Source organism: Nasonia vitripennis, chromosome 1, assembly GCF_009193385.2.
Source record: "Nasonia vitripennis strain AsymCx chromosome 1, Nvit_psr_1.1, whole genome shotgun sequence".
Classification (NCBI taxonomy): domain Eukaryota; kingdom Metazoa; phylum Arthropoda; class Insecta; order Hymenoptera; family Pteromalidae; genus Nasonia; species Nasonia vitripennis.
Window position 1 is genome coordinate 3,398,316 of NC_045757.1, and position 28,000 is coordinate 3,426,315.

The 28,000-nt window shown below is 49.7% G+C and overlaps 1 protein-coding gene and 1 non-coding gene across 5 annotated transcripts; one reads left to right on the top strand and one right to left on the bottom strand.

The window, feature by feature from the left end:
• Window positions 1-202: 202 nt before the first annotated feature.
• On the bottom strand, window positions 203-27,612 carry LOC100123827 (circadian locomoter output cycles protein kaput). 4 transcript variants are annotated; one of them, XM_031921991.1, is made up of 12 exons: window positions 26,934-27,611; window positions 15,127-15,317; window positions 10,159-10,277; window positions 8,435-8,524; window positions 5,985-6,194; window positions 4,786-5,080; window positions 4,579-4,720; window positions 4,209-4,516; window positions 3,764-4,127; window positions 3,074-3,675; window positions 2,686-2,987; window positions 203-2,360 (listed from the first exon to the last, which is right to left on the bottom strand). In XM_031921991.1, exons 1-12 carry the CDS (start codon window positions 27,044-27,046, stop codon window positions 2,094-2,096), a joined length of 3,003 nt encoding a protein of 1,000 aa, XP_031777851.1. In that variant the 5' UTR covers window positions 27,047-27,611; the 3' UTR covers window positions 203-2,093. The 4 variants fall into 4 exon arrangements, with proteins under 4 accessions (XP_031777851.1, XP_031777849.1, XP_016836833.1 ...); XM_031921989.1 differs by having other exon boundaries at window positions 203-2,442; window positions 2,555-2,987; XM_016981344.2 differs by having other exon boundaries at window positions 203-2,396; window positions 26,934-27,610.
• Window positions 6,376-6,447, top strand: TRNAM-CAU. The gene has a single exon. It is a non-coding gene; the product is annotated as a tRNA-Met (tRNA).
• Window positions 27,613-28,000: the final 388 nt, after the last annotated feature.

The window sequence follows — 28,000 nt, forward strand, 5'->3', positions numbered from 1 at the left end:
CATAGTACTTAGAAAGTTAGTTGTAAATTTTTCCTTTAAAAATGCCTCGATTCTCGCTTTAAACGTAATAAATTCTAGAAGACGCAATATCGGAATCCTCGTTTTTTTTTTTTATGTTCATTCGTCGGTCCAATCGACCGAGTGAAGTATACTATATTGAATGAGAAAGAGAGGGGGACTGAAATGGAAAATAAACGAAATATCGATACTAGAATATATAGCTATGAGAAAGGAGATCGATTTTGCTTCTTTTCGGCCGTATACATTTCTTCTTTTATTACTTATTGTATAATACATGTCTTAGAGTGAATAAAAGCGATATCCCGCTTCGACTGCGCAAAGTGCTTCTCGCTCGTTTCTGGAGCGCCGATCGAAGCCGTCGTTCATTTAAATATGCTAATGATATCGTATATCAATCCGTTTTACTTTTACGCGAACTGAATTTTTGTAACTATGTACAATCGTTGGAGTATAACGGATCGATCGTCCGCGTAGAAACGAGCGATGAATTCACCGCAGCTAAAGCACGACGAAGTTTAAAGTGTAATATTCATCTTAAACGATTTCTTAATTTCTCGATAAGAATAATGATCATAATGATGATGATAATAATAATAATCGTAATAATAATTATTAATCATAACTATTCAATTCGCATTGTATGAGGACTAGATTTGAGTACTTATCGTTAGTGGATTACAACAGAATAATTCATTAGATTCTCTCGTCAATAGCGTTTCGAGAGAAAGAGAGACTCTATAATTCACAAGAGCGTTAATAAGATACGAGATAAAAAATGTCGAAGAAATAGAGACTGATTCGCGAATTTCATTCGCATAAATTGATAAACTGGATATGTATATTTATGTAGAAGACCAAATTCGGCTAGTGATTGCGTCATATGTATATTGTACAATTTGTCTCCATTTTCTTTCGATCCGCATAATTGTTCACTAGCTGCTAATGGTAATTCGGGCGTCGTCTCTGCACCGACGCCCTAGAGTATAAATTACATTTACAAATACAAATACATATTGGAATGTACATACCATTCTGAATTATTCTCTATCTTTCTTTTTATTATTTTTTTTCGCGTAGTGAAATTTCGCCCTCTCTCTCATTCACACATTCGCGTTTCAATCGTTACGTATCACTATTAGTAGTATTCTTGAAAGATATTTTACGTAAGGCTTTCGTGGAAGTCTCATCTAGCTTGGCTAACAACGTCTACATACTGCACGTACATAAACACAGGCGTATAAACTGATTAAGTACACAAAATTACAAACTTATTAACAAAATTATTGGCAAGACACGATACTCCGACCAAACGAACTCGCGCTATCCTTTTTTTTTTTAATTATTGTACGTGTTTTCCCTTTGTAACTCAACTATATTCCTCGCTTACGAACCTTGTTCTCGCACTTTGTTGCGATATCGTTTGATTTTACAATTATATAGCCTCTGGCTTTTTTCATATTTCTTTCGTCTTTTTTTTTTTTTTTTTTTTTATACACAGCTAAACCAAAGTACGATACAGAGATAGAAAGAGAGAGGGAGCGAGAGAGATAGAGAGCCAACACCAAATTTCACTTTTGATGATTGGAATTAAATTAGCTAACACATATCACAGAATGCGTATTTCATTTTGTCGCGTTTCAAAGAACAGATATGTATATCGTATAATATATATCCTATTATGTATACCGTGAATGAAGACAACGTGAAGGAAGTTACAAAGTAAAAGGGAAATGTCGGATACTGCTTGCGTCCTTATATGTCTTCGTTGTCGTACAGGCGTATATAATGTTTACGCACCTCTCTATGATATACGATTTGCGCAGTGCGATACGTACATAATATGTATATACTTGAAGGAGAAAGATAAGAATTTTCGAATATCGACATCCTAATCCGCGTTGGAATGAAGACACAATGCGATCGTTATATTACAATTGGGGTGATTCGTCGCCTCGTCCGCCTCGTCGCGTGTATGATACATACATCATCAAGTCGCGTCATCATTTCTACGAACGAGAGCTGCAGCAAGCTCCTTTTACTCTCTACGACGTGTATTTATTGCAATAGCCGACCTATTGGTTAAGCAGCGTATTGGTCACCTCGGAGATGGACAGCAAAGGACTGCCGGCGTCCGGTTTGTGATCCGCGAGGCAGGCATCGCCGAGCTGATCGATTCTCCCACTCGCGGTCGACAGTATGAGCCGCTGCTGATGCTGTTGCTGTTGCTGTTGCTGTTGCTGCTGCTGCTGCTGCTGCTGACGATGCTGTTGCTGTCCGGTACCGCGGACATGTCGCTGCTCGAGGTGGCCCGACCCGTTGCCGTTGCTGGCGATAACGTGCTGCGACATGAAGTCATCATCACCTACTGTACAAGTCTGTTCCAGTAGAAAGGCGTTATTACATTTCGGAGTCTTTGGTACACTGTACACGGGGCGTATTATCATTTATCGAAAATAAAACAAAACAGGAATAAAAATTGCGATAAAAAAGAGAAAATATAAATATATCAGACTGTCCACGCAGTGACACTCACTGAGAGGCGTGCCGTGGCGGTGTCGACGGTGGTGATGATAATGGAATTGGTGGTGGTGGTAGTGCGGTGGTAGTAGAATGGTTGTGGTAGGGATAATACTGGTGATAGTGATGCTGTGCTCCTTGCCATACCTCGCTGACGGCGCCCGGGTTCTGGCTAGCCTCGTTTTGGTAAACGCCCGTGCCGTAGTGCGCCGACGTCACCACCGGATACTGTTGCTGGGGCTGATGGTGCGAGTGTTGTTGTTGTTGTTGTTGCTGCTGCTGCTGCTGCTGCTGCTGCTGTTGTTGCTGCTGTTGCTGATGAAGCTTGGAGGCCAAGACAACGCGGACTCCAGGAGGACTCGGCGCATCGACCGGCGAGGAGCGCTTCCACTTGCACTCGCCGTTGATCGAGTTCATCTCCTGCAGGCTTTTCAGCGGGTCGGATCGAGCTGAAACGAGCAGTATTACTCTTTCGAGTTCTGCAACTTCACTAGCGGCTATCTTTGACCCCGGGCCACTTAGCGGCGATACTTACAATCGAGACCAGCGCGATTAGGTGTCGGGGGACTGTAGCTTCCGTTGCTCCTGGTGGGCGGTGTCCTCGAGGACGGTGGCGCGCCCCACATGAGCACCGTTTGCCTGAGCCCAGTCTCACTGTTGTAGACATCGGGCTTGACGTCCTCGAGCTTCGGAGTCAGCATTCCATTGTTATTGTTGTTGTTGCTACTGTTGGTCACAGGAGAGCTACCCGCTGAATTGGACGATACGGATGCGGCCTCCAAGGAGTGTCTGCTGCCGGCCCGAGAACCGCTGATCGTTGCGGCGCTGACGGCGAGGTTGGGCTCGGAAGAGTGCTGCTGTTGCTGCTGCGGATGGTGCTGGTGATGCTGATGGTGGTGTTGCTGTTGCTGTTGGTGCACGGGACTGCTCAGGGCATAACCGGCGGTATTTCGCACGTCCGCGTAGCCGTACTTGGGCGAGTCAGCCGCGGTGGCCGTGAGCTGCTGGTGACTTTCGTAGGTCGGAGGCAACGAGACCGCGTCGATGAAGCCGTTGTAGCCCGTGGTCGCGTGGTACTCCGGATAGTAGCTGCCCAGCGGTCGATACTGGAAGAGGTTCTCCGTCGCCGTCAGGTACCTTGAAACCGAGAAAAAAAGACTCGCTGTTGTAGCAGAGCCTCGAATCGTCCTCTTTCGCAACGGAGAAAAAAAAACGTACAACTCACCTGTTATCGAGCGTCGCAGGGGAGTAGAGGCCCTGATGGTGATAGCCTCCGGTGTGTCCTATGTAAGAGGTGAGCGCGGGTTCGGGACCCGCAGCCGCTGCCGTCGGCGCGTAAGACGCGCCCGGATACATACTGTTAAGGTTCCCGTAAGCCGCAGCGGCAACTACCGCCGCCGCAGCCGCACTACTGTCCGCAACTGCGGCCGCTCCGAGATAGTCCACAGGCGCGACACCCATACCGACACTCGCGGTACTGGCCGCCGTGGGGGTGCCACCCATTGTCGCTGGGGACAGCGGAGACAACTGCGCGGCTGCCGCTGCCGCCGCCGCCGCCGCTGCTGCTGCTGCCGCGGACTGTTGATTCGCTGTGGAAACGAGTATATTGTTTTCCATTAGCAACCGTCGCTAGAACAAGGTCTATTAATCGAATAAATGTCTATAGTTACCCAGTTTGCTCGTCCGCTTGCTACGACACGTGGACAGGAAGTCTCGGAGCTGCGTCTTGTACCGTCGGTTCACTCTCTGCGCCTGCTGAGGTTGAGGCGACTGCTGCTGCTGCTGCTGCTGCTGGGATTGCTGCTGCGGCTGTTGGGTCTGCTGTTGGGACTGAGTCGATATCTGGGATCCGATGCAGGAGCCGGTGCCGCCCAGACTGTCGCTGTCGGAGAAGTAGCTGTTCGTGAGACCGGCGTCCAGATAGCTGACCTTGAAGTCCATCGTCCGCTTGCCCAGCAAGTCTCGGCCTTCCTCCTCCCTGCAAACGATCGCGCGCGTTACACTCGTTCGAGATCGTCCGTCATCGCGCGATATACTCACATGAGCGGTCGGTGCGTGCTTATGACGAAGTCCGGCTTGGAATTTTTGTAGACCAGCCGCGAACTCGTCTGCAGCCACTGCCAGCCTGCGTCCTTGGTCTGGAAGCGGTAGGCTATCATTCCGGAAGCACCGGTCTTCAACACTGGAGAAAACGATAGAACCGTTAGAAATAGAGGAGCAATTTGAAGAAATCATATATAAACTTACATTCTTGGTGGGCGCTGGCAACGTAAGCGAGATCGTCGTAGTGCACGAGGTCGTAGCCGCCGAGGTTGGCAAGTTCCGAGTCCGAGTAGCCGAGCAGCATCTTGCCTCGCTGGTCCATGGAAACGAGGGCCAAGTCGAGCTTGTGCTTGCTCTTGAACATGACCTCCTTCTGCGGCACCTCGAGCAGCGACGGCGGTCCGAACGGTGTGCAGAGGGCGAACAGCGCCAGAGGCGGCTCCTCCGTTTTACGGTTCTGGCCGTGGAGGATCTTCACGCGGCCCCTTATGTCCAGTCGCTGCGTGTGAAGGTGAATCACGAGATTTAGTTAATTTTGCACGTAAAAAGCAAACAAATACGAACGATACTTCACAGACGCGCCGCCCGCTCGCTTTTACAATTACAGTTTGAATTTTCTTCTGCTTTTTTACGAAGGCCCTTTTTTGCCCATAACGCGTGTATACGCGCGAGCTTTACTGCTCCCGAAGCGCATCTTTCTTGCACCACCTATAATGCGCTCTCATCTTCTCCAGCACGTATATACCTGACGCCCGCGCGTGTAATTAACGTTTCGTCCCTTTTCGCCGAGGTCGTTTCTTGCGCTATAATAATAATACGCGGACGTAACGGTTATCGCGAGCGCGCGCGCGCGCGCGCGGCTCATTTGAATTCTAATCGAGAGCGCTCGGAGCGACGATACATCTCTGTAACGGATACAGTTTCGATGATGTTTTTACAGAGATATTATAGAATTTTCAAGTCTCGGTCGTAGGGAACAATGGCGTTGCGCAAATAAAGGCACTTTTTTTGTCCTGAGGGGAGACGTTCATTTGTGCGCGCCGCGCGCGCGAAAAGCAATTAGTCCAAGAGAGAGAGAGAGAGAGAGAGCGTAATGACAGAAAGAGAAGAGCCACGTCCTTCGCTTTTTCCCGCGCGCCGCTCTTGCATCCACTTGCACGGCATTGAAATTATTAATTATGATTTTGTGACTCTACACTCTCCGCGCACGTATGCAGAGCTAAAGCGGAAAGAGCCTCTGAAAAAGTAAATAGTCTCGGGCTTTTTGCGAGGTTCCCGCATAATACGGGGGGGACAAGTCTTTCATCTCGGGTGTCTGCGCTAACAAAGCTGCGCTTACTTTTAGGCGGGAAATTTTAAATTCGAACGTTAAAAACTAGCGAAATGAGGGAAAACGTTCTTACGAGAAATCCGGACGTGTTGTCGAGTAGGCATCGAAACCTCACGGTAAAGCTGCGCTCGAGCAGGTGACCGTACTGAGGCGTAAGCGTCTCGTGCAGCGCCAGACTGGCCGACTCGGCCGGTAAAAACGAATTCCACATGAGCTGCCGCTGGAGCTCCTCGCGATCCTCGCTGTGCACCAGCTCGTACACGCTCTGGTGTACTATGTCCGACTGAAAGGAATCAGAAGAACAATCTTTATTAAAAAATCGCGCGAAAAAAAAAATATAAATAACCACACGTATGGAGGTATAAAAGCGAGCGCCGCGGCGACCGCCAGGTGGCGGCAGCAGCGAGTCCCGCAGTTTCGATAACGAGTCTCCGGGCGGAGAATTTGCGACTCGCAGCGCAAGCAGCAGAGTGGCGCAGTGGAAGCGTGCTGGGCCCATAACCCAGAGGTCCGTGGATCGAAACCATGCTCTGCTAAGTGGTTGTTTTTTTTTCTTTTTTTTTTTTCACTTTGTTAAAAAAAAAAAAAAATCTTTGGTTATCGCATTCGAGTATACGACAACAATGTTTTTCAACGCGCGATCGATCGCGAAGCAATCGGACAGTCCGGATGAAAATTTGACGCGGCTTTGAATAAAAAATAGTCGCGTCGCAATCAATTACGAGCTGCATATACATATATAGTTGTATACTTGGCAAAAGTGCGACTGTAGCCGCGCACTGAATCGCTCGTATAGAGGAGGATGAATTTTTAAGCAGCGAGCATTAGCGTATAGCTCGTGTGCAGGTAGAGTAATAAACGAGCCTGAATGACTGCCAACCCCGGCGGTGGACTCGCGATTACCGGGAAATCAGAAGTAACCGATAGCTTGACGTATAAACCACTGCATATTATTTATAATATATGCTTCAAGACTATAGGCTGGTGTGTGTGTGTGCACTGAGAGAAAAGAATCCTTGTCGCAAATGATTAGCGACTTAACCACAGCTTATTTTTCATGTATTTGTTGCAAACGATAATTTCTTCACAGTAAGAGAAGAATTCTTAACTATTAAGGATTTAGGCATTTTTGAGCGATTGGCGTCGAAACGTGCGCGTATATACTATTTCACGCGTGATATGCTTTTTTTTACGTACCTGGAAGAAAGCATATTGATGCACAACATTTGAAATATCGTAGGGCTTGTTCGATGAAGTCGAAGATTCTGTATGCACAAATACTTTCGTGATGGTTTCGTATATGCAATATATTTTGCAAAAACAAAGAATCTTTCAACATCGAATAGTCTCAGAGCGATACCAAATGATAATAAGAAGTGAAAACAAGTAATTATAGTCGATGGAAAGAAAGTTAGGAAAATTGAAAAATCTGAAAACCTAACTGTTAAGACGCTTGGATTTCTCCATATTTTAATCCAATTTTCTTAACAGTTAAGAATTCTGCTTTGTGTCAAGGATTCTTTTCTCTCGGTGTGTGGAAAATTGACTCTGGTTTGAGCAGTCGAGGTGTAAAGATAGTTTAATAAAGTCATAGATGAAAAATTTGGAAAACGTATGTCCTCTTGATGCAGACTGCGAGTTATTTGAATTACTGTTATTCTCTTCAAATAGCGTAGGTGTAGCGCGAAGTTAAATTACACAATCCGTACGCTGATGCACCGCATACAAATGACAACAAAATAAAACGAGGCAAACTCTCTCTCTCTCTTTCTCTCTCGATTCAATTATCATTCAATAACCGCGCGGAGCTGATTACAGCCCGCATAACGCCGTTACGGTCTTGCTTGCGCGAAATATATAACGAAATACTTTCGGCTCGGGATGAAAGGGCGCGACCTCTCGTGCAAAAATTGAAAGAGCAACGAAATCACCGCGCTCGTAATAATAATTAATCCACGCTGCGCCGGCGCATTAATAACAACACGAAGAAGAAGGGAACGGGTTGAGCTCTCAATTACCCGCGAGAGTTATGAGCGCGCGCGAGAGAGAGAGAGAGAGAGAGTCCGCTGAGCGAAAACAAAACAAAAAATCAGCGAGAGAGAGAGAGAGAGAGAAGGGCGAAGAGTCGTTATATGCGCGCGGCGAGAGGATTGTGTCTTCATTAAGCGGCATTAATTGTTTAGCCCTGTCACATAACTCAATCGAGATCGTGAGACTTTTCCATTCACGGATCCTCCGTCCGGATGATGCTCGCTATGTACATTCGATTTTCAGTCCGCTTACCACAGAGGGAAAGGGGAGAGAATCCAACGTACACACACACACACACACGGAACGGTGTGCGGCTAGCGTGACCGACACGTGTTGAACGCACCGAGAGAGAGAGAGAGAGAGAGAGAGAGCAGCGGCGCACTGGCCCGCGGTCACGAGATCACATGCGAAATGTCTCTTTCTCTCTCTCTCTCAGTCGGGCAGTGCTGCACGCACACACGTGCTTGCATATAACGCACGCGAGTCTCTCACCTGGTGGAAGCCTAGGTAACTCTCGATGCTGTGGGTCGCGAAGAAGACCTCGCCGTCGCAGGTCAGGATCAGCAGAAAGCCGTTCAGCGCCTGTAAATCAGACAGACACACACAGACACACACATGAAAACAAGAGTATTATTATATACAGGGTTAATGCGATATAGTGTGTGGTCGATAAAATGGTGTGCAGCTTCCATATTGCCCCCGAGAAATCCACCCCAATAGACCAGGCGCGCGATACAGCCTCCCCACCCTTAGCTCGTTCGCTCGCTCGGGGAAAATCAGTATTTTCAGCGTATGCGCGCGCGGATGCTGGCGCGGGATTGGTCGATAGGCCTCTCGCGCGCGACCTCGAGGGGTGCGCGTAATGGGATTTGTCAATCTGCCCGCCTCTGCAGCGCGATCGAAGCCAGAGAAAGAGAAGATGGAGGTCGGCTCGAGATTCTCGGATTTCGCTCCCGCATATATTTCATACATCTTTATAGGCTCTTTCGCCGCCAGATGGCGCGTTGAAACCCGCAAGCGAGTATCTTGGCAACAAGTTTTTCGAATCGCGCGCGAGAGAGAGAGAGAGTGTCAGGGGTCAGTGGATCGTGAAGCTTAGAGAGAGAGAGAGGGAGTCAGTCGCGTGATGTGTGCTGCACTCGCGTGTTCCGTTCAATTGCCTTTGCAGCCCTCTCTCTCTCTCTCTCCGTGTTGTGAGCTCACCTTGACTCTGGGGCCGCGCGCACGACTCTCTATCTAGACTCTCTCGAGTTAGCTGCAGGTTCCTGCGACGTTGCTATGTACAACACGGGCTGCACGACTCGGAGCCCGGGTAACCAAGCTCGTAGTCAAGGCAGCCGCGACTCGAGCAGAAGGCGAACCAAGAGAGAGAGAGAGAGAGGAGGCGATCAATACGCTAAGGACTCGAACCTCCTCCGACGCGCCGACGGCGGGCTTTACTTTCCGCGATATTCCACTATATAGAGAGAAAGAGCCTCCTACGAGTTTCTCAGAGCGCATATCATCGGTGACGACGCGAGAGAGAGAGAGAGAGAGCTACAGAGCGCGTGTCTGACATATCGGCGAAATTAATGGCCGGAGAGCACAGCAGCAGCTAGACACACATCGCGGCAACTGCGCCGTGCGCGGACATGCAAGCATCAGCAACAAGTAAGACCTTGCAGGTATAGCGCCAGCTCTGGGAGAAAAAAAAAACAAAAAAAACGCAGCAGCACACAAATGCACGCGACTCTGCTCTTCTTCCTCTTCTTCTCGCAGACGGATACGTGAAAAATAATGATCATCCTCTGTCGGTCGTTTACGCGGCGCTAAGCTGACGGTATGTTTCGTATTATATACGATATAGTCATCGAAACGGCTCCATCTATACTCTTCGTCGGCTGACGCTTCGTCATTAATCAATCATTAATATACGGCTTCGAAATCCTCCCGTTTCTCTCTCTCTCTCTCTCTCGTCGACTCTTTTAATAATCAGGCCCGGATTTATCGTTTATTATTTTCCCTACGCGATGCGGCTATTTATCGAAGCGCCGCCGAGATTTATCGGCCCCGAGTTTCGTATATAAGTCCTCCCTCAGAGAGAGAGAGAGAGAGAGAGAGCGGCTCTCTTTTTTGCCTCCGCTGCTTTTACGCGTGTGTGTGTGCGTGAGTGAGTGAGTGAGTGAGGGGAGCGCTGAAGAGATTGAGATATCAGAGGACACATTATGAGGCATTACCTGCAGGAACATTTCACCGTCGAGGTGCTGGTGGTCGTAAGCGGCGAGAGTGGCCAGCTCGCGGGTACGGTAATGCGAATCGTGATGCGAGTTCTCCTCCTTGTCCTTGTGCATCACAACTGCAACATACAGAGATTTCGCATGAGGTGCTTTTCATTAAAAAAAAAAATTTTTTATTTTATATTATTCAGGTATATTTATAGTATAAAAAGTCACTCATAAACGCACACACACAGAGAGCCCCTGAGAAGCGTTGCGGATAAAAAGCGAGGCCGAGATGCCTTATCGCAAGCGCGTTTTCGAAACTTTTTCCTGCGCATTCTAATGAGGCTATTACGCGAGGGGGTTAGGTATATAGTAGCGCAGTCGAGAGCTGAGAGAGGGCAGCTGGTCGGTCAAGAAAAAGGAAGTGTCACTCCTGCCCCCGGCCGGAGCTCAGCCGGGCGTGAAAGCCTGCCTATATATATTACATATTACGCGATATATCACGACTATATAGCTGGAACGGGACTTTGCGGAATCGAACCGCCACTCCGGGATTCGAATCGTATACAAGAAGCCATGCGGGTATATCGACGCGAGTCGTGGGAGAAGCATAAGATGACTCGGGACTTTTTTAGGGCTTTATAATATACATACTCGGGCGAGCGGGTTTAAGTGAATGCCTATAATTGAGCCATTATCCGCGATACGTCAAAGTGCTGCTGCTGCTGCTGCTGCTGCTGGATGGTGATTAACGAGCGGCACGCGCCGCCGAAAAATTATCACCTAGTCATCGACGCGTTGCGCTGATGCACACACGATACACGTCTCGTTGTGTACGATCAATTGATTTAGCCGAGCCCTTGTGTGCTGCTGCCTCGTTATAGGTGTGTCTATATATAACTGATTGTTTTTTTTTTTTTTTTTCTTTTTTTTCCCGATCTCGGTGCGCATAAAGTGGAGAGAGAGAGAGAGAGAGAAAAAAGTATACAGCAACAGTATACGGCTGCGCCGTCGGCAATTAGAGAATCGTCGAAGAAGGTGACCCGCCCTATCCCTGTATACACAGTAGCGATACGGATCACCCTTCGCTCATTCTTTCTCCTCCGTGTATACGGCTCGGCGCAATTTTCGATGTCGTATAGCCGCAACTCGTTCGCTAATTTCGCGTGAAATAATCATTGTGCAGCGTAAGTCTGTATAAATGTATATATACAGACAGGCTAACTAGAATGTATCGCCGTGATTTTTCCTCCGCCGAGGGGCAACAATGCGACGGCTATATTTGTCGAGAAATCCGCGGCGATATTTCGGGACACTGAAAGAGAGAGGGTATATACACGGACAGTCCTGCTGGCAGCGAATAAATTGGCCGCTTTTTAACAAGTTTCTCTCTCTCTCTCTCTCTCTACGGGGGGAGAGCTATTAATCTCGCGGTTAGTTTGTTAGTTAGCGCGAGTGAGTGAGGGGGGGGGGGAGGAGGGGGAGGAGGGCCTTATACGCCGCCTGGCGGGCTAATTGTTATTTACGAGGGGATATAAAACGCAAATAGGTATATGGCTTTATTAATACACGCTGTGCTGAGAGAAAGAGAGTAGTGTGCGTGTGAGAAATCCTCCGGATGAGCCGATAGAGGCGAATTTGATATAAGAATGTATAGTAAGAGACGTGCAGCTGCGGTGACGCCTGTATGATACGATGTATACAGCAGCGCCGGTCGATACGAGTAGAGCAGCGTATTCGGGAAAATCCAAGGAAAGTAGGCGTGTGTATTGTTTATGCTAATAGCGTCGAGTGAGTAAGCGCGCGGCGATATCCTAGCCAGATAAACAAAGCAATTATGTATGGGGGGGGGGGGGGGGGCTTTCTCGGATTGGTATAGCACTCTTGCTTTAGCGCGAAACATCGGCGTGCATCTGCCGAAAATTGAACGTGCAACGACGAGCACCACACGTGCATAAACACAGCTGCAAGTGGCGCATCGCCTCCTGATCGAACAATCCTAATACAGAGATCATCAAGACGCGCTAATCGAATCCAAAGGCTTATATATAACGGCTGCGCTATACTCTCGCGGCAACGTTAAGGAGGTGTAAAATCTTCGAAAGAGCCAGCTCAGCGTGACGCCGCACACAATTATAAATCACTCTCTCTCTCTCTCTCTCTCTCTTGCTCTCGTTGATAAAATACAATAAGTGCAGCGCCCAGTATAATGTATGTATTATACAAAGAAAAAGAACCGCTAGACAGAAGTTTTCACCCTCTGTCGTATAACTATAATATAACTGAAGGAACAAATCGAGACTGCGAGAGTCGGTAATGGAAGAACGGCGCAGCAGCGGAACGAAGAAGGGTATATCGTTATATAGCGCCAGGTGGGGGCTATCTCTCTCTCTCTCTCTCTCTACGCAAGCTCTAGATTTACAGCTAATCATTTTACAGGGCTATATTTTCAAGGCAGCTAGCTTCTCTCCCTTCGCTACTGCTCGCTGGCCCTCTGCAGGCTTTGAAATATCGCGAGCATTAAAACCGCTCTCTCTCTCTCTCTTACACATACGGGACTGAAGGATCGATTTCGGAGGATCTGTTAAAGAATCTACGTAATTTTCTCCACATTTTCCATCCAAGAGTGGAAAAAACTACGGACCCGTCGGCTCGGAGCGTAAATTAAAAGCCTCATCCAGTCGCGGACAGCAGTACATATATATACACACACACATCGAACAGCAGCAGACGCAAAGGTAGAAAGGCACGATGTGACCCGCGCGCGCGCGCGCACGCCTACTCCTATATATATATATATACGCGCATTACACGACCTGACGCCAGCAGCAGCAGCAGCAGCAGCAGGGCATATCAGTTATTAGCCCTATATTCCAAGTCCATTCATTCGGGGGAGGGGGTGAGGAAGCAATCAGTAACAGCTCACGTGGGGGCGAGCTCTGAAAACCAGGTGGTATGTGTGTGTGTGTGTGTGTGTGCGCGCCTCGCGATCGCATCGCCCATATGCTGCCGCCGCCGCCGCCGCCGCTGCAGAGTATGCGGAACTGCGCCGAGTCCGAGGGGGTCGCAGCCTGCTGCTGCTGCTGCTGCTGCTGCTGCGGCTAATTAATTTCCGTCCAAGCTACGCCCTGTTGTTTCAGAGCTGAGCTGGAACTCGCCTGTGTATACAGGACTGTATATAGCGTGCAGTGTCTGTCTGGAGAGAAAACTCGCCGGAGGTTTGTTTTTTTTTTCTTTTTTTGGCGAGTTCGCGGAAACATGCCGATTTCAGAGATCGCGAGTGTATATAGGTGTTATACTTCTAATAGCCCATGTGTATGTATATATATATATATATAAGCGGCAGTGGGTCAGGAGTGCTCGGTGTCGCGTTGCGTGGCAAGAAGCTGCTCCGAGACTGTTTGTATGCAGTGCACCGATGCCCGATGCGTGTGCCGCTCGATGCACGCGAGCTAACTGCTCTATACTCGCAATATCGCGACGTTACGGCCAGTTAATAAGCCGGCGATATATCCACTCGTTATATACATATATATGCGCCAGAGAGAAAAAGAGGCCACCGCCGCGGGATTGAGAAATCGGGATTTGACGCGCTGGTAAACTATAACGACCTAAGCGGGATCTCGAAAACGGCGCTTTTAAATAAGGAAGCTGAAAGGCGGCGCCGATTGTTTAGAGAAAAACATAGCCGCACGAACGATCTTCTTCTCTCTCCCCATATCACACAACGTGGCTATTAAATGATGCAGCTAGCCGCAGTCGAAAGCTCGTGGAAATTACACTCGATACAAGCGTCTAATTCGCGCATAATAGAGAGATAAAAACGGGGATAATCGGAATTGCATTAAGGAGAGAGAGAGAGAGAGAGCGTCAATTACCGCTGATTCTCATTCGCTCTGGACGATAAAGTATGTGGAGTACGGTGAATTAGAAAAAAACGACGAGGGACCATACCGGAACTGCCTGGCTCTCATTGCGGCGATCGCGTCGATGATAGGAAGGTTATGCGCTTATATGCGCTCATTACGCCGTTGTTCTTGGCCCGATACGCTTCGATTATCGCTCTGATAGCCGCCGCTCCGAGGATTCCATATTTATATGCATAGAAAGTCGGACACGTATAACATACAAGCTTCCCCCTTTAACGCCTGCGCTGACGCGACTCTTTCCCCTCCTCTGATTTCGTCGATTTTCGGCCCAACGCAGAGGGACACACTCGAGCACGCGAGAGAGGAGACAAATTATATCCTCGTCTTTTTGCCTCCTCTGCCCTTCGTCGTCGTCGCGAGATGTAATTATGAGCGGCGAGATTCTCTCTCTCTCTCGGAGTAATGCATGCAAATACACAGCGTAAAAAGTACTCCCGGAGACTATATATACCCCTCCTCTCTGCTTTTTTCCCAATATAACGGTCTCTCGAGCTTATGGATCCCCTTAAACTCACCTGAGCAGAGAGGTGAAAGGTGGTCATTGGCAGCGCGCGCGCGCGGATATCGGACATCGGCAAAAGTCCGAGAACCGGCAGCTGCAATGAATACCTATTAAAGCGTTGTGAACAATGCTGCGCGAGATACCTGTTCCCTCTCACCTACGCGTCGCTGCTGCATAGAAAAAGGACGCGCAGAGAAGCTGCTCTGCTCTCGCGTGATACACTGCGCGCGCTCGAGAGATGCTCGATAGTCGACGACACATCCCGGCTGCAGCACAAGCCCAGAGGCGTATACGAGTTTATTTCGAGGAACTGTGTACGCGCGTTGGAAAAGCCCTATACGGTGCTCCTTGTTCTGCACTCCCAAGAGAGAGAGAGAGAGAGAGAGAAGCAGCTCTAACGAGAAGCTCGCGTGCGCCCCGCGAGAGTTTTCGGTGGGAGCGGCCATACGATCTAGATACACCTATATATATATATATATATGTACTATACATTCGGCTGTAATTTCGCGCGAGATATAAGCGCGTATATATGCAGAGAGGAAAACAACTCACCTTGGAAGTAGCTCTTGGTACGGAGGTAGCTGACGCTCAGCCTGAGGATACTGAGTCGGTCGAGCTTGCTGAGGATGTTCTGCTCGAAGGGCAGCAACGATGCCAGGGTGTCCAGCTCGGCGTTCAGCCGCTCCCTGTGCCGCTTGCTCGGGTTCGACTTGGTCACGCCGTCCTTCTGCGGCGGCTTCAGGCTGCAACACAGTAAGCCGAAAACGCGTGATTTTTTTTTTGTTTTGTTTTGTTTTTTTTTTCTTATTCTCAACGGTGACGATGATGAGCCCCCCGTACTCGCTCTTCCGGGATGATAATTAGCTTTGTTTTGCTCGCTCGCGCGCACTGAGGAGGCAGAGAGAAAGCGCAGGGTTAATGGATTTTGTGTCTCATCCGATAATTAATAGAGTTCTCGGGCAGTGGCTCTCGCATTCATCACGCTTTCTAACCCCTAAGCATTTTAATTAAAGTCAGCATTTATATATATATATATATATATATACAGTAATGTTTGGTTTTTCGCGGCCGCCTACACACACACACACACACACACATATATATACATATACACCTCGAGCAATAATCGTCTTATTAATTCCTGCGCGTATATAGCCGTTGAAAACGAATAACGGCGCAACTAGAGGGTTGGGGGGGGGAGGGGCTGAAAACTCCCCCCCCCCTCCCCCAAGGGCTTTCCCTAATAAGACAATGAGCGATATACGCGCGATTATTTCGTCTGCTGACAGGTATACACACGTACACGGCGCGTATATAATGGATAATACACCCGCCGCTTTTCCGGAAATAAGAGCCCGACTGCAGTGCAGCTATACACCGCGCCAGGTGATATCTCGGGGGATACAACATCTCTCCCTCGAACTGGCGCGAGGTTAGAGCTCGACTCTACATGTATATATATATATATATAGCACGTGTGTGTGTGTATATATACGATGGCTATCGGCGCCGTCGAGCGTAAACGGGCTCGCGCAGGCAGGCAGGCAGGCTGCCCTCTTCTGAATCATTGCATTTCTGTGCCCCGTATGCCCAGCGAGGAGCGATTAACAGTGTGTGTGTGTGTGTGCGTGTGTGTGCGATGGGGGAAAATTTATGCGACTGATTTTATAATCGAAAACTCAAAGGTATATATATATAATAATAAGCGATCGATGATGCTCGAGTATTCCGCATATACGGCGCAGCAGAGAGTCGCGTTTCGCGAATCCAAGTTATATATAATACACGCGCAGGTATATATATATAAGGAAGGAAGAATCGAGGAAGAAAAGCGGACAGAGCATAGGAGCACTGCGCACGCGTCGGACCAACACTATGGATTTTTGGATAACTATACACTGCCTCTACACGTATATATATATATATACAGCCAGCTATTCCAGGCGCATATCGCAAGGACGCTCAAGATGGACGTTGTTACAACACAATCGTATCATCGTTATATATATATATATATATATAGACATTCTTCGCGGGTGGCGATGATTAATGGTTAGGCCGACTCGATATGCAGTGCCTCCTGAATTGATTCGTATACACGTAAGAGAGACGACGAGCTTTATTAATACGGCTATTAGTACACGAGTCGCCGTGTGAGTGTGTGGATATAACGTAAATATGATTAATTGTAAAAGAATTATGGTATAGCGGCTAATTAGAAAAAGAGAAAAACATCGAATCTCGCATATATATGTATATATATAGTCGGTAGCCGGATCAGCCGCATATTACAATGAGGTCGGACTCGCTGCAATTAATCTCGGAAGAGAGCTATATCTACGATGGTATAATTAATGCAGTCGCTGATGTGCTGCCGCCGTTATGATTCTCGAGAGCGAGCGCGAAGAGCTCGGCCAGCCGCGTCAATCAAAATTCTTCGCGGTGCCTATTCCATTGCTTTTAATTGAATTGTCGGCGTGCGTTCTTCCGTCTCTCTCTCTTTGCTTAATTTAATGCTCTGTGCGCGTATATGTATATATGTTATTAATCGTTCGCCGTGCTGCAATACAGAGAACGCGATTAAACGCGCTGGAATAAGTATATAGCATATAGGGACGATATATTCGCGTATATAATCCCTCTCTCTCTCTCTCTCTGCACCGCGAGATGAGCTTTCAAATTAAAGTGAAATTAGAGGCTCGCCCTGGGCCGACGGCGCGTCATTCTTTCCTCGCTCGTTTAAAAGCTCGTTATCGCGCGCCTGTCTAATGATACTCTCTCTCTCTCTCTCTCTCTCTCTCCCACACCGGGGAGTTTCTGGATTTCGGTCATTTTCCTCAAAGAAGAATCTCTCTCATATGGAGTGACAGCGGGGGAATTTTAATGACGGATCGCGATAAGCGCACCCCTACGTGTATTATCGTTATAATAAGGAGGAAAAAAAATTACGATTATTGAGAGAGAAGAAGCTCTCTCCCGAGAGTAGGAAGACAATCGTGGAATCGCATCTCGCCATCGGAGAGCTTCCTCTCTTCCTTCAGTCCAAGAGCGCAAGAGAGAGAGAGAGAGAGAGAGAGAGTCCGGCTTAGCGTGGAATCCGCGCAATTAACTGCAACAGTGGCAGCAGCATCGTCCCACGCCTCTGGCTTTGTTTACGGCGCGCAAGGCGACGTTACTTTTCTCGCGCGCAGGTCCGGGCCCATCTCCTATCGGCCATCAGCTACACTCTGCTACAGAGACTCTCTTCCCTCTCGAGAGAAACTCTTTCTCTCGGCAGCAGCAGCAGCAGCAGCTTCTGTGCGCGCGAACTAGTTTCTGCACCAGAGACAGAGAGAGACAGAGAGCTGGTGCTAATAAAAAAAATCCCGCGCGGGATCAATTCGAGGGCGTAATAAATCTGTCATTGGCAGCGCGTGTGCAGCCAGAGCGGCGTATCGGAGATCGAGAAAGAGAGAGAGAGAGAGAGAGAGAGGAGAGGAGAGGCGTTAATGAAAGCGACGGGCAATTCTATCGCACTTTTATCGCATACTTTAATTCCAGGCTAAACGCGCGACGACAATTATATATTCAGTCCGCAGTAGGGGACTGATAGAAATGCAAGCGGGGCCCCTCCTATAAATTCTCTCCGAATTCGAGATTCGGAGTAGTAGACGAGAGGGCCAGGACTAATCAGTCTTTCGGCCAAACACGACTCGCTGCTACAGTGTGTTTGTGTGTGTGTGTTATATATGCCCGCGAGCGGGGCAAATGAGTCCCTGCGATGAATTAATGAGCTGCCGAGGAGTTTTTTTTTTCTCCCCTCTTCTTCCTCACTCCCGTATATACACATATAGACGATATTATATACCTCGGTTGTTGGCCCTTTACATATCGGCGGGAAATTCGACATTTCCAACAAGCGCACGTATATGCGGGGGCGTAAATCACCGCGCGCGCGCGCGCGCGCATCGACAGGCGACGATCGAACGATCGGATAAAACATATCCGCGCGCGAGAGGAGCCAATTAATTAGCCCGGTAATTAGATCGTCCCGACGCTCACCTCTATATGCAAATGTCTGTACGCTCTTCTCTCGCAGCTATGCTCCGGCGAAATTAAGACGTATAGGGCGCGTATAGATCGAGTCCGCAAGAGTAGTACAGTCGTCCGAGTTTATTCTTTATCTGCCGAACTGATCGTCTGCTGCTGCTGCTGATGCTGCCGTAGATGGCATGTGCGCGCGGCTCTTTCTTTTTTTTTCCACTTCTCGGGGCTGAGGTCCGCCTACGTAGTCGTCTCTCTCTCTCTCCGTTTCGTGGATTCCGAATCGCGATTACCGCGGATATTTTTAAAAAGAGATTAGGACAGTCGACACACACGCGCGCTTGTAATTAGGGGATACAGTGGTAATTGTTAAAATTGGATCGTAACGAAGAGCATACTCGCGAATAACGTTTTAATTGTTAACAGCGTGTAAAGCCTCACTCGAAAAATCGTCAGCCCCGAACGAAGAAAGAGGAGGAAGAAGCAGCAGCGCGGAGAGAAGGTGTCCTGCTGGAATTATCGCGAGGTCCCGTCTCTCTCTCTCTCTCTCTCTCTCTCTCTCTCTCACTCGCGAACGCGGAGCAATTATCCTAATGGATGCGAAGTCGCACCCTCCGCGACTTAGAGCCAGATGGTAATGACTCGATACCGGCGCATACCAGAAGCCTGTAGCCTTTCGGAGATACTTCGCTCCGGCGCGCGCGCTCTCAGTTTTGTTGCTCCTTCCTTCCTCTCTTTTTATTTCGGACGAGGAGGACGACGCGGAATCGGTCTCGGGATGATTCTCTCCTTTTTTTCTCTCTTCGACCTCTCGGCACTCGGTTCGCAGTCGTGGGTGTTAAATGGATTAACTGGTGCGTGCAATTGATTCTTTGATTATTCGAGAGCTACAGGGATTTTTTTTTTTTTGTTTTTTTTTTTGTTGCTCGGCAAGAAGGCTCTGATTAATGAGTTTTCAAAGCGCTACGCTTAGTACAGAGGTATGCGAGCGATTCGAAATGTGAGAAACTTTTATCGCATCCTCGAAAGTGGATCGCTTCAAATCCGCTGTTGCACCTGCGACTCTTCTTGCGACGTATCACGTTTCTCTCACCAAACACACTGCACACGCTCGAACTTTTTTCTTTTGCCTTCGATTTCGTCGACTATTATAGTATAGCACTAAATTCGACTGACGACTCTGTATCCTTCTTTTCTCGCGCGAGCAGGTAGCAGACAATATATAGGAATTCCGCTGTGCGAACTCGTCAGCGTCTTGCTCTCGACTAGTCTGTCTCTGGCTTGGGCCGCAGGTGTAAAACTAGCCAAAGCCATTGATTGAAACGTGAACCAGTAAAAGGGTGCAACCCAATACGGCCGTACGAAGAAAATGCACTTTGTTTGCAGCATGCGCGCGGAATATAGTCTGCTCCCTTTCGTCTGTTTTCTGCGAGAGAAATTCTCCGCTGCAAAGGCTCAACTTTCTTCCGATACTCCTGCCTTTGTCGCTCATCGATGCATAGCTAGCTCATTTGCATATATGCGTTTGGCTCGAACCTGCCGATGTGCTGCAGTCGTACTCGGAGGAGAGATCTCTCCCGCGATTTTTGAGGTTAGGGTCATCGATCCACCGGTGTAATTAACCCCTCGCACGCACGCACGCACGAGAGAGAGAGAGAGAGGAAAGTCCTCGCTGTCGTTTGAATCGAATTTCACCAGTGGCCGACTTCAATGAGAATCGAATACACTCCCTCTCGCGATTTGCACGCATAACCTCAAAATCGGATGCGAAATCGAAAAAGCCCTCCCACCGCGGGAAAAAAACCTCCGGCGTCATCGGAAAAAAGGGTTAGCTCGGACATTTGCGGGTCTTCGCCACTCTAATACGCATACATCGGAGAGCCGCTGCAGACATCGCGCATCGCGCTAAAAAGCACTTACGCTCGGATAATCGCAGCTCTAGAGCTGCATCGCGGAGAGAGAAAAGCGAGCGAGCCGAGCGCGATCTATTGGATTATTCCGAAGCCGAGTAGCCGCAAAATACAAGTCCGTCTATGTGTGTGTGTGTGTGAGACAAGTTTGTTCGGATTCGGGATCATAGTAATCTCGTTTGCCAGCCCTTCTCTCTCTCTCTCTCTCTCTCTCTCTCTCTCTCTCTCTCTCTCTCTCACTCTCTCTATCTCTCTCTTGCGCGCTCGAGCATCTGATGAGCCTATCCTAGGTGTTACGTACCGGGGGGGACAGGGCGACAGGGCTGTGCAAACCACGCCCTGCCTTGATCGAGTGTGTACATATAGACACGAGACTCGAAAAGCGGAAAAATGGTCTCTCCGGCTCGGTCGTTAGATCCCGTGAAAATTTTCCCCCGCGCTCGATTTTTTCCGCGATTTCTCCCCAGTCGATCGAGAAAAACGGCCCGCGCGAATCGTGCCGTAGCGAGAGACGATCTTAGAAAATCGGCGCAGCGATCGGTATCGCGAAAAATCGACGTTTTTCGCGGCAAATAGCTCACCGACGGCCGGATGAATTCGCCCAAGTGCACGTAGCGCTCGGTCGAGCGGCGAAAACGCGATTTTTTCCGCTGAAAAAGCCACTGGACAACCCTCGCGGGTTACACGAGCATGATCTCATTAGTGGCCAGCTCACTGAGAGAGAGAGAGAGAGAGAGAGAGAGAGAGAGAGAGAGAGAGAGAGAGAGAGAAAGAGCGACGATAGTCCTAGGGTGCACAGCCGCGGCTTATGTACACAGCCTAAGCCTAGCCCCGCAATCCTAGCGCCTCTGCGGCCGACGATACGAGCGAGGCGACAAGCTCTTTTCTCTCCCGTGTGCGGATTGTGCGCGGATTTTGCCTGATGTTTGCGTGTGTGGAATCAGCTTGCATTTCCCCCGTGTGGTGATGTGCGTATCGCCGGGATTTACGGGGAATTATCGTCCGACGGACGGAGAGAAGTTTAAAGAGTTCGGAGCTGAGCTCTAGGCTTTGTTTCAGCTTTGTTCAGTGCCGGTATACGCCGCTAGGTGGCGCTCGGCCGAAGTAGCTCCCGCAAGCGGAAGGGAGCGCGACTGTTAAGAGCACTACGCCGAGAGAGGCCGTTAAGAGGTAACATCGTCGAGTTTACGGCAGAGAGAGAGAGAGAGAAAGAGAATCTATTAGCCGTTTCTGCTCTCGCTCGCACCACCCACTCTCCCAGCGAAAAGCCGATCATTAGAGCCGGCGGTTATGACTTGTTTTGCGCTTTATCGGGCCCGATCGCCGTAAAGCCGTGTAATACAGAGTATACACCGCAAAAGGCGTGTCCTCTCTCGGCGCTGCAGCTGCTCCGCGTTTTTTCCTCCTTTATTATCGCTCTCCAGCTCTCCAGCTCTCTCTCTCTCTCTCTCGTTAAACTCGCGCGCGAGCGAGCGCCGATTCGGCGGGAAAAAACTCGAGCGGACGGCTGTGTAGACTCTCTCGACTTAATTTCGCCCGAGCATCCGGCAATAAAAGCCCTCGGGGATACGAGCGATGATCCAAGCGCGTCTCTCTCTCTCTCTTACTACTTTTTTCGGGCTTTTCCCGCGAATCTTACATCCTAGCGCGCGTGGGAAAGCTGCCCCGCGCTGAGGCTTCGGAAAATTCGGCGCTGATAAAAACGGGCGTATAACGAGGCTGCAATTTCACGGGGGTTTTTTTTTTTGAAGATCGTTTCCGCGCTCGAACGCGACTATGCGGCGAGGAGAAGACCGGATGCGAGAGGGAATGAAGCGATTACGATTGTGGAGCTATGAGGATTTTATGGGGAAGTTCGAGGCGTCGATGAGGAATACTTTGTAATTGAGCTTTTCGGATTTTGAAGAGGGAGGCAAACACATAGCTGGTAGGTAGGTTACGGCCTCGTGATTGGGGAAAATTACACAACTCGCGGAGCTATCGGCCCTGAGCGTAAAAACAGCCACTTTCATCCCAATAACCGTCCTCCAGAGGCATAAAAAAAAAGTCTGAACGATCGAAACGACGTCGTACAAGGGTATACGAAACTCCACACACGCGGGTTTCATCCTCGCGTTACTTACACGTCGCGTTAAATGCATCCCCTTGACTTTCGAAAAACACGCCGGCGTGTCTGCATCGGAGCAAAAAAAAAAAAAAAAAAGACGGAATATCGAGTGCAAGCAATAACTTATCGCGCCGTCAGCCATAATATCCGCGGAATGGAAAATGACTCTTGAGAAGCGAAGGCGCTTCTCATAACGCGCGAAATTCGATCTCCCCGTGCGCGCGCGCAGAGAGAAGGCGAAAAAGTATCGAGATTTGCGATGTTGAGTGACGATAAAGCTCCCGGGGTTTTTAACTCGTGTAGATATACGTCTCTCCTGACTGTCTCTCTCGCGGAATCTTTTCTGTATACGCGCGCGCGCGCGCTCGTGTGTGTGTGTGTGTGTGTGTGTGTGTGGAGGCAGGAGGAGGAGGACAGGAGGCGAAGAAGAATCGGAGAGAAAGAGAGAAAGATATCGAGTGTACGTGTGCGTATAGGTATATAGTTATAGGTGTGTGTATATACAGTGAAAGGAACGCCGCGGGCAATTATACGTATCAGGGCGGGGAACGACTGGCTGCCGCTGCTGCTGCTGCACCGGATTGACCTTACAGACTGCGTCGAATTCCACGGATAAATATCCGCTGGACCTGGAAATTACCAGCGCGGCGAGCGATCGCGGGTAAGTAGTGCGTATGTGCGCGGCTCCTGTTATTCGAGGGAATCGGGCCATAGTCGGCTCTCTTTCTCTCTTGATCTCGGATATGGGAGAGGTAAAAACACTGCGTGTGGGAATATAGCCTTTGTTTCAAAGTATTAAATGAAATATTCAATTCGCGTACGCGAATCGGTAAAATTGAAACGATTGGACAAGAAATCGTTTTTTTTAATTTAGCCCCGCGCAATGAAGCACAAGGAGAGAGAGAGAGAGAGAGAGAGATTCACTCTCCTCGCTGGGCCGAAAAGAAAAAGAAAGCAACGAGCGAGAGCTCTTAATGGGGTTACGGCCTCTCGAAGTCCGGCTAAGCCACGTATAATTAAAAGGGGAAAATGACCCGGACCAAATCGGCGTTATATCGATTCTGCACCCCGATTTGGCACGGCGCGTCCGAGAGCGAGTAAATCAGCCTCTCTTTTTTTATCGTCGCTCTATACACTCTTCTCCGATATGATCCGTGTAGAGGCACTCGCGCGCTCATATCCGGTTCCACGAGTCGACTGGAGCGCGAAAAAATCAGAGTCGATTGTCGATTTTCTCTATAGCAGTGCTTGCGACGAACGGAGGATTTCCTATCGAACCAAACAGAGGCAAAGCCATCCCTATAGCAACGCAGTTCCACAAATAAATCATCAGCTCTCTCCGCGCGTGTGTACACGAAATCGACGTTGATGTAAATCAGAAAAGGCCGAACGACAGAGAGGAGGAAAAAAGAAAAGCAAGGCGAAATAACTCATAGAGAGAGAGAGAGAGAGAGGGCGAAGACGCGGCGGAACGATAAATCACAAAGGGCGGGCGCACAGCCCGTCAGCGGGCCTCCCCCGCATATTAGACATATAGATATACATAAAGCGGGGGGTGGAGCGCCGAGAGAGAGAGAGAGAGAGAACTAATACGAATAGGGGTCGCCCCGTAGACCTTGATACGAGACGACGGCGGCGACGATGGCGACGATAAGGAAAGAGAGAGAGAGGGAGAGAGAGAGAGAGAGAGAGCCGGTATCAGTCGGTGCTCCCGAGTACCAGTCTCGAGTCGCTTCGCGGTAGTCCCGTCTACTTTATATTTTAATTTTTCGCTCGCGGATATGTGCCCCCACTACCGATCGATAATCGCGCTGTGCTTACATATACTTACCATCCGTGAATTCGAACGTGTAACGTAGTTTCCGAGAGAGCGAAAAAAAAAACAAAGAGAGAGAGAGAGAGCAGGTTTTAGTCTTATTAGCGAGAGCGCGGAACTTGCGCGGCGATATTTATGAGGCTAGGGCTAATTTCATTTGCCCCGATTCCCCTGGGGTCCACGGGGTGTACCGCAACTACTGCTCACTCTCCGTCTTTCCCTGTTTCGCCCCGTTTCTCGCTAATGAGAGTAGGCTACACACTCTGTGTGTGTGTGTTTGTGTGTGTGTGTGTGTGACACAACAACGCACCGCACCCACACGCGTATGCGAGTATATACGTTGGAGCTGAAAAAATGGGCGGCGCGACGCAAGTCGAACTGTATTATTAGGAGCTTTATTCTTTATTTGGCGCGACCTAACCTCAAAAAATACGGTAGCCGGTGACCGTCTCGAATCCGATACACCTCCGCGGCCCGCTAATCTGTTTTGATCGACGCCCGCGTCGTCTCTATACACACGCTTACTCCTCGCGCGGAACTAAAGGAGAACGCTGCCGAGTATCGGGTGACTCTATCTCTATCCACGGGCAGAGTGTCGGGTTACCCTCACTCTCGCGCCGGTTCTAAATCCGCAGGACCCGCCGTTTTATTCATCCGAATGAGCTCTCGTTTGCGCTTGATATGCTCCGTTGCAAAAATCGCGCCGCATGAGAGAGAGAGAGAGAGAGAGAGAGAGTGAGCAGCAGCAGCAGCAGCACCGCAGACGTGTAATCTTCCTTCGAGCTAGCCACTGGGCGGGGTAATCATACGCTCCCGCGACGCGGCCACTCGCGCACACGTGTCTGTGTGTGTGTATGCGTGTATGTGCGTGGAAGAGCGAACACAGACTCGCCCACGCCGGGATCGATCGGCTCGTCGTGAAATTCGCGCCCTCGCGTTGATTCGGTGAGAGAGCTGCACCCTGCACTTCTCTGTCTGTCTGTCTGTGTGTGTGTGTGTGTGTGCGCGCGCGTGTGTATGCAAATCCGAGGATAGTCGCGCGGCGAAACGAGGGGATTCTTGGCCCGCGTATCGAGTCCGCGCCAGTAGTTTTGTGCGATCGTCCTTTTTCCCGACTGCCGACGAGAGAGAGCGAGAGAGAGAGAGAGAAAGCTCTGATATTGCAGGGTACGCGATGATGCGCCTGTATACAAGGTGTATAATTTTTCATTAAAAATATATGCGAGGAGGAGAGCTTCGAGCTTGGATATTCCTTGAACGCGTTGGTAACATAGAAAGTGCTTTGCCTCATAATAGCAGAAAATTCGACGCACGAGTCATTAAAGTCTCAGACAGATCTCGTTCGCGGATATAAGCGACGGATCAATCGCGGAAAACTCGTTTCAGCCCCGAACCTGCCCTGTCATTCACTCCCAGCTATATAGAATAGAATCGGCTGTATCGGATCGTCTCTCCGCGAACCCGAGACAGCTCCCCCCCCCCCCCCCCCCCCCTACAACCGCAGGATTTTTCTCTGCAGCACCGGCATAGTTACACCTGTATATACCAGCGGTACAAGAAAACGAGTCGAGGATCGAGCGCCGAAGCGACAATAATAATTGGATACAATTCGCTTACATATCGCATACGTGTGTGCAGGCGTGGCCGTTTACCCAAGTTACGATGTGCGCATACTTCTCGCGCCCCGGAGAGAAAGAGAATATCAGAGCGACCTGCCCATCTCGCCTGCGTGTGAGTATATCGGCTCTTTGAATTCATGCCCGGATGTGTGCTGTACCTATCTCTCGCTCTCTCGCGGCCCCTTTTCTTTTATTCAATTACAATTATAAAACGCTCGTATACAGATGGATGGGGATGGGCCGCGAGGCGGTTCTTTAATTTGTTGTAATTGATATCCGATATGCTCCTCCGAATTAATATACGCTCGTCTCGGTTCGTTTTTTTTTCCGAATCGATTAAACGAGTGGATATAACCTAGCTGTAAAAATTATTCGGAATAACGTCGAAACTGCATCGAACGCAGGAGCGAACGAGAGCGAACGCAGAGGAGAGTATAATCAGTTCTCGGTCGCAGCGTAATAACAGTGATCCTTGCAATTTCGGCTTCTCTCCCTCCTCGAAAAGTCAGCGAAATTATAGAACATTAGAACTCGTCCTCGGCGCTCTCGCCGCTTCTAACGCAGCGCGTCGCAGGCGATAACAGTCATTTCCAGGACTGTCCGCCGCCGGCGACTCCCGCGGACCATTAGACGCGCGCAAAACCGAAGAAGCAGCTTATATACGCGCGTGTCTATCCATCCACTGTGTGCGTTTGTTTACTGCCCTCCGGACGTCCGGACGTCCGAGTACTTAGCGCCGTTCCGCAAGGACGCATCGTAATTGCGCCCCGTATCTACTTTGATTTTCTAAGGAAGCCAGCACGAGTCGTCGAAATATCGATTTAACAACACACACACACACACACACACAGAGCAGTAAAGTTCGGAGAAACATGCTCCCTCACCTCTTGCCGTTGCGCCGACGTCTCTTGGTGGCGTAGACGGTGCCGAGCTGGCTCATGGCCACGGGATTGTTGGGACTGGCAGCGACGGCCGCCGGCGCCGAGGTCGGCGTCATGATCGCCGTCGTCGTCGCCGTCGTCGTCCTCGTCGTCCTCGTCGTCTGTTGCTGTGCTGCTTCGCTAGCCGGACTCAGGCCGCTATGCTGCTGGAGCACAAGGAGCTGGCTCTGCTCGGCTCCCGTCGCTGGCTGAGCATAGGCGCATGTCTGCGCCTGCTCTAGCAGGTGCAGGCCTACCGTTGCACTACTTCCGAGGACGACCCCCAGCCCCCCGGCTCCAGCTCTCTCCAGCGCGTACACGGCTAGAGTGAGCGAGGCACAACTACGCTAACAACAACACTCGTCTCGACGGCTGCCGCTGCTGCTGCTGCTACTGCGGATCTCGAGGACGATGCATCGGAGCTCGCCATGTCTGCCGCCCGCCGCGGCTGTAGCACGAGCGTACAGTCTCACTTGTACATTTTCGAGCTTACTCTATCGCTGCTATATGCGAAGCCTGTAATATCGATGAACGCGCTCTCTTTCCTGATACTGCAGCTTTCTTCTCTGTACGCGAGCACAACGTGTCGACGCGTGCTGAGCCGCGGAGAGTCTCTCGAGCACTGGCGCGCGCGCGCAGCGAGGTCCCCACTCGCTCGCTCGGAGCCCGGCCGATACGCCCCTTGGCCGAGGGATAACGGCTGGCGCCTCGCTGGCCTAACCAATAGCGGCGCTCGTGCCGGCAGTATGGCGCGACGCCCTCTCCGATCAGGAATATCCCCACTATATATGCTCGCGCTTACTTGGCGGCACTGCTCGCCCGGGAGATGTATATCGCGCGGCTGCGGTCAGCTCTCTCTCTCTCCGAGTTTGTATATATATATATATATACGTATACGCGATGCTACGAGTGCGCGGGGTGGGTTTTTTCTCGGTTCTGACTTTCCGACGAGGGACAAACGGCTGCTGGGGTCTTTCTTTGAGGTTATGTGGGGTACTCGGGGTCGCAAGGTCGAATGCTGGCGTGACATG

Bases quoted from the DNA above. Each gene is read 5' to 3' on its own strand.
- LOC100123827 (XM_031921989.1), bottom strand. From the start codon at position 27,046: ATGACGCCGACCTCGGCGCCGGCGGCCGTCGCTGCCAGTCCCAACAAT. The intron at 4,128-4,208 runs GTAACTATAGAC...TCGTTTCCACAG, and splicing joins CAAGCGGACGAGCAAACTGG to CGAATCAACAGTCCGCGGCA. The intron at 3,676-3,763 runs GTGAGTTGTACG...CTCGGTTTCAAG, and splicing joins CCTGCGACGCTCGATAACAG to GTACCTGACGGCGACGGAGA.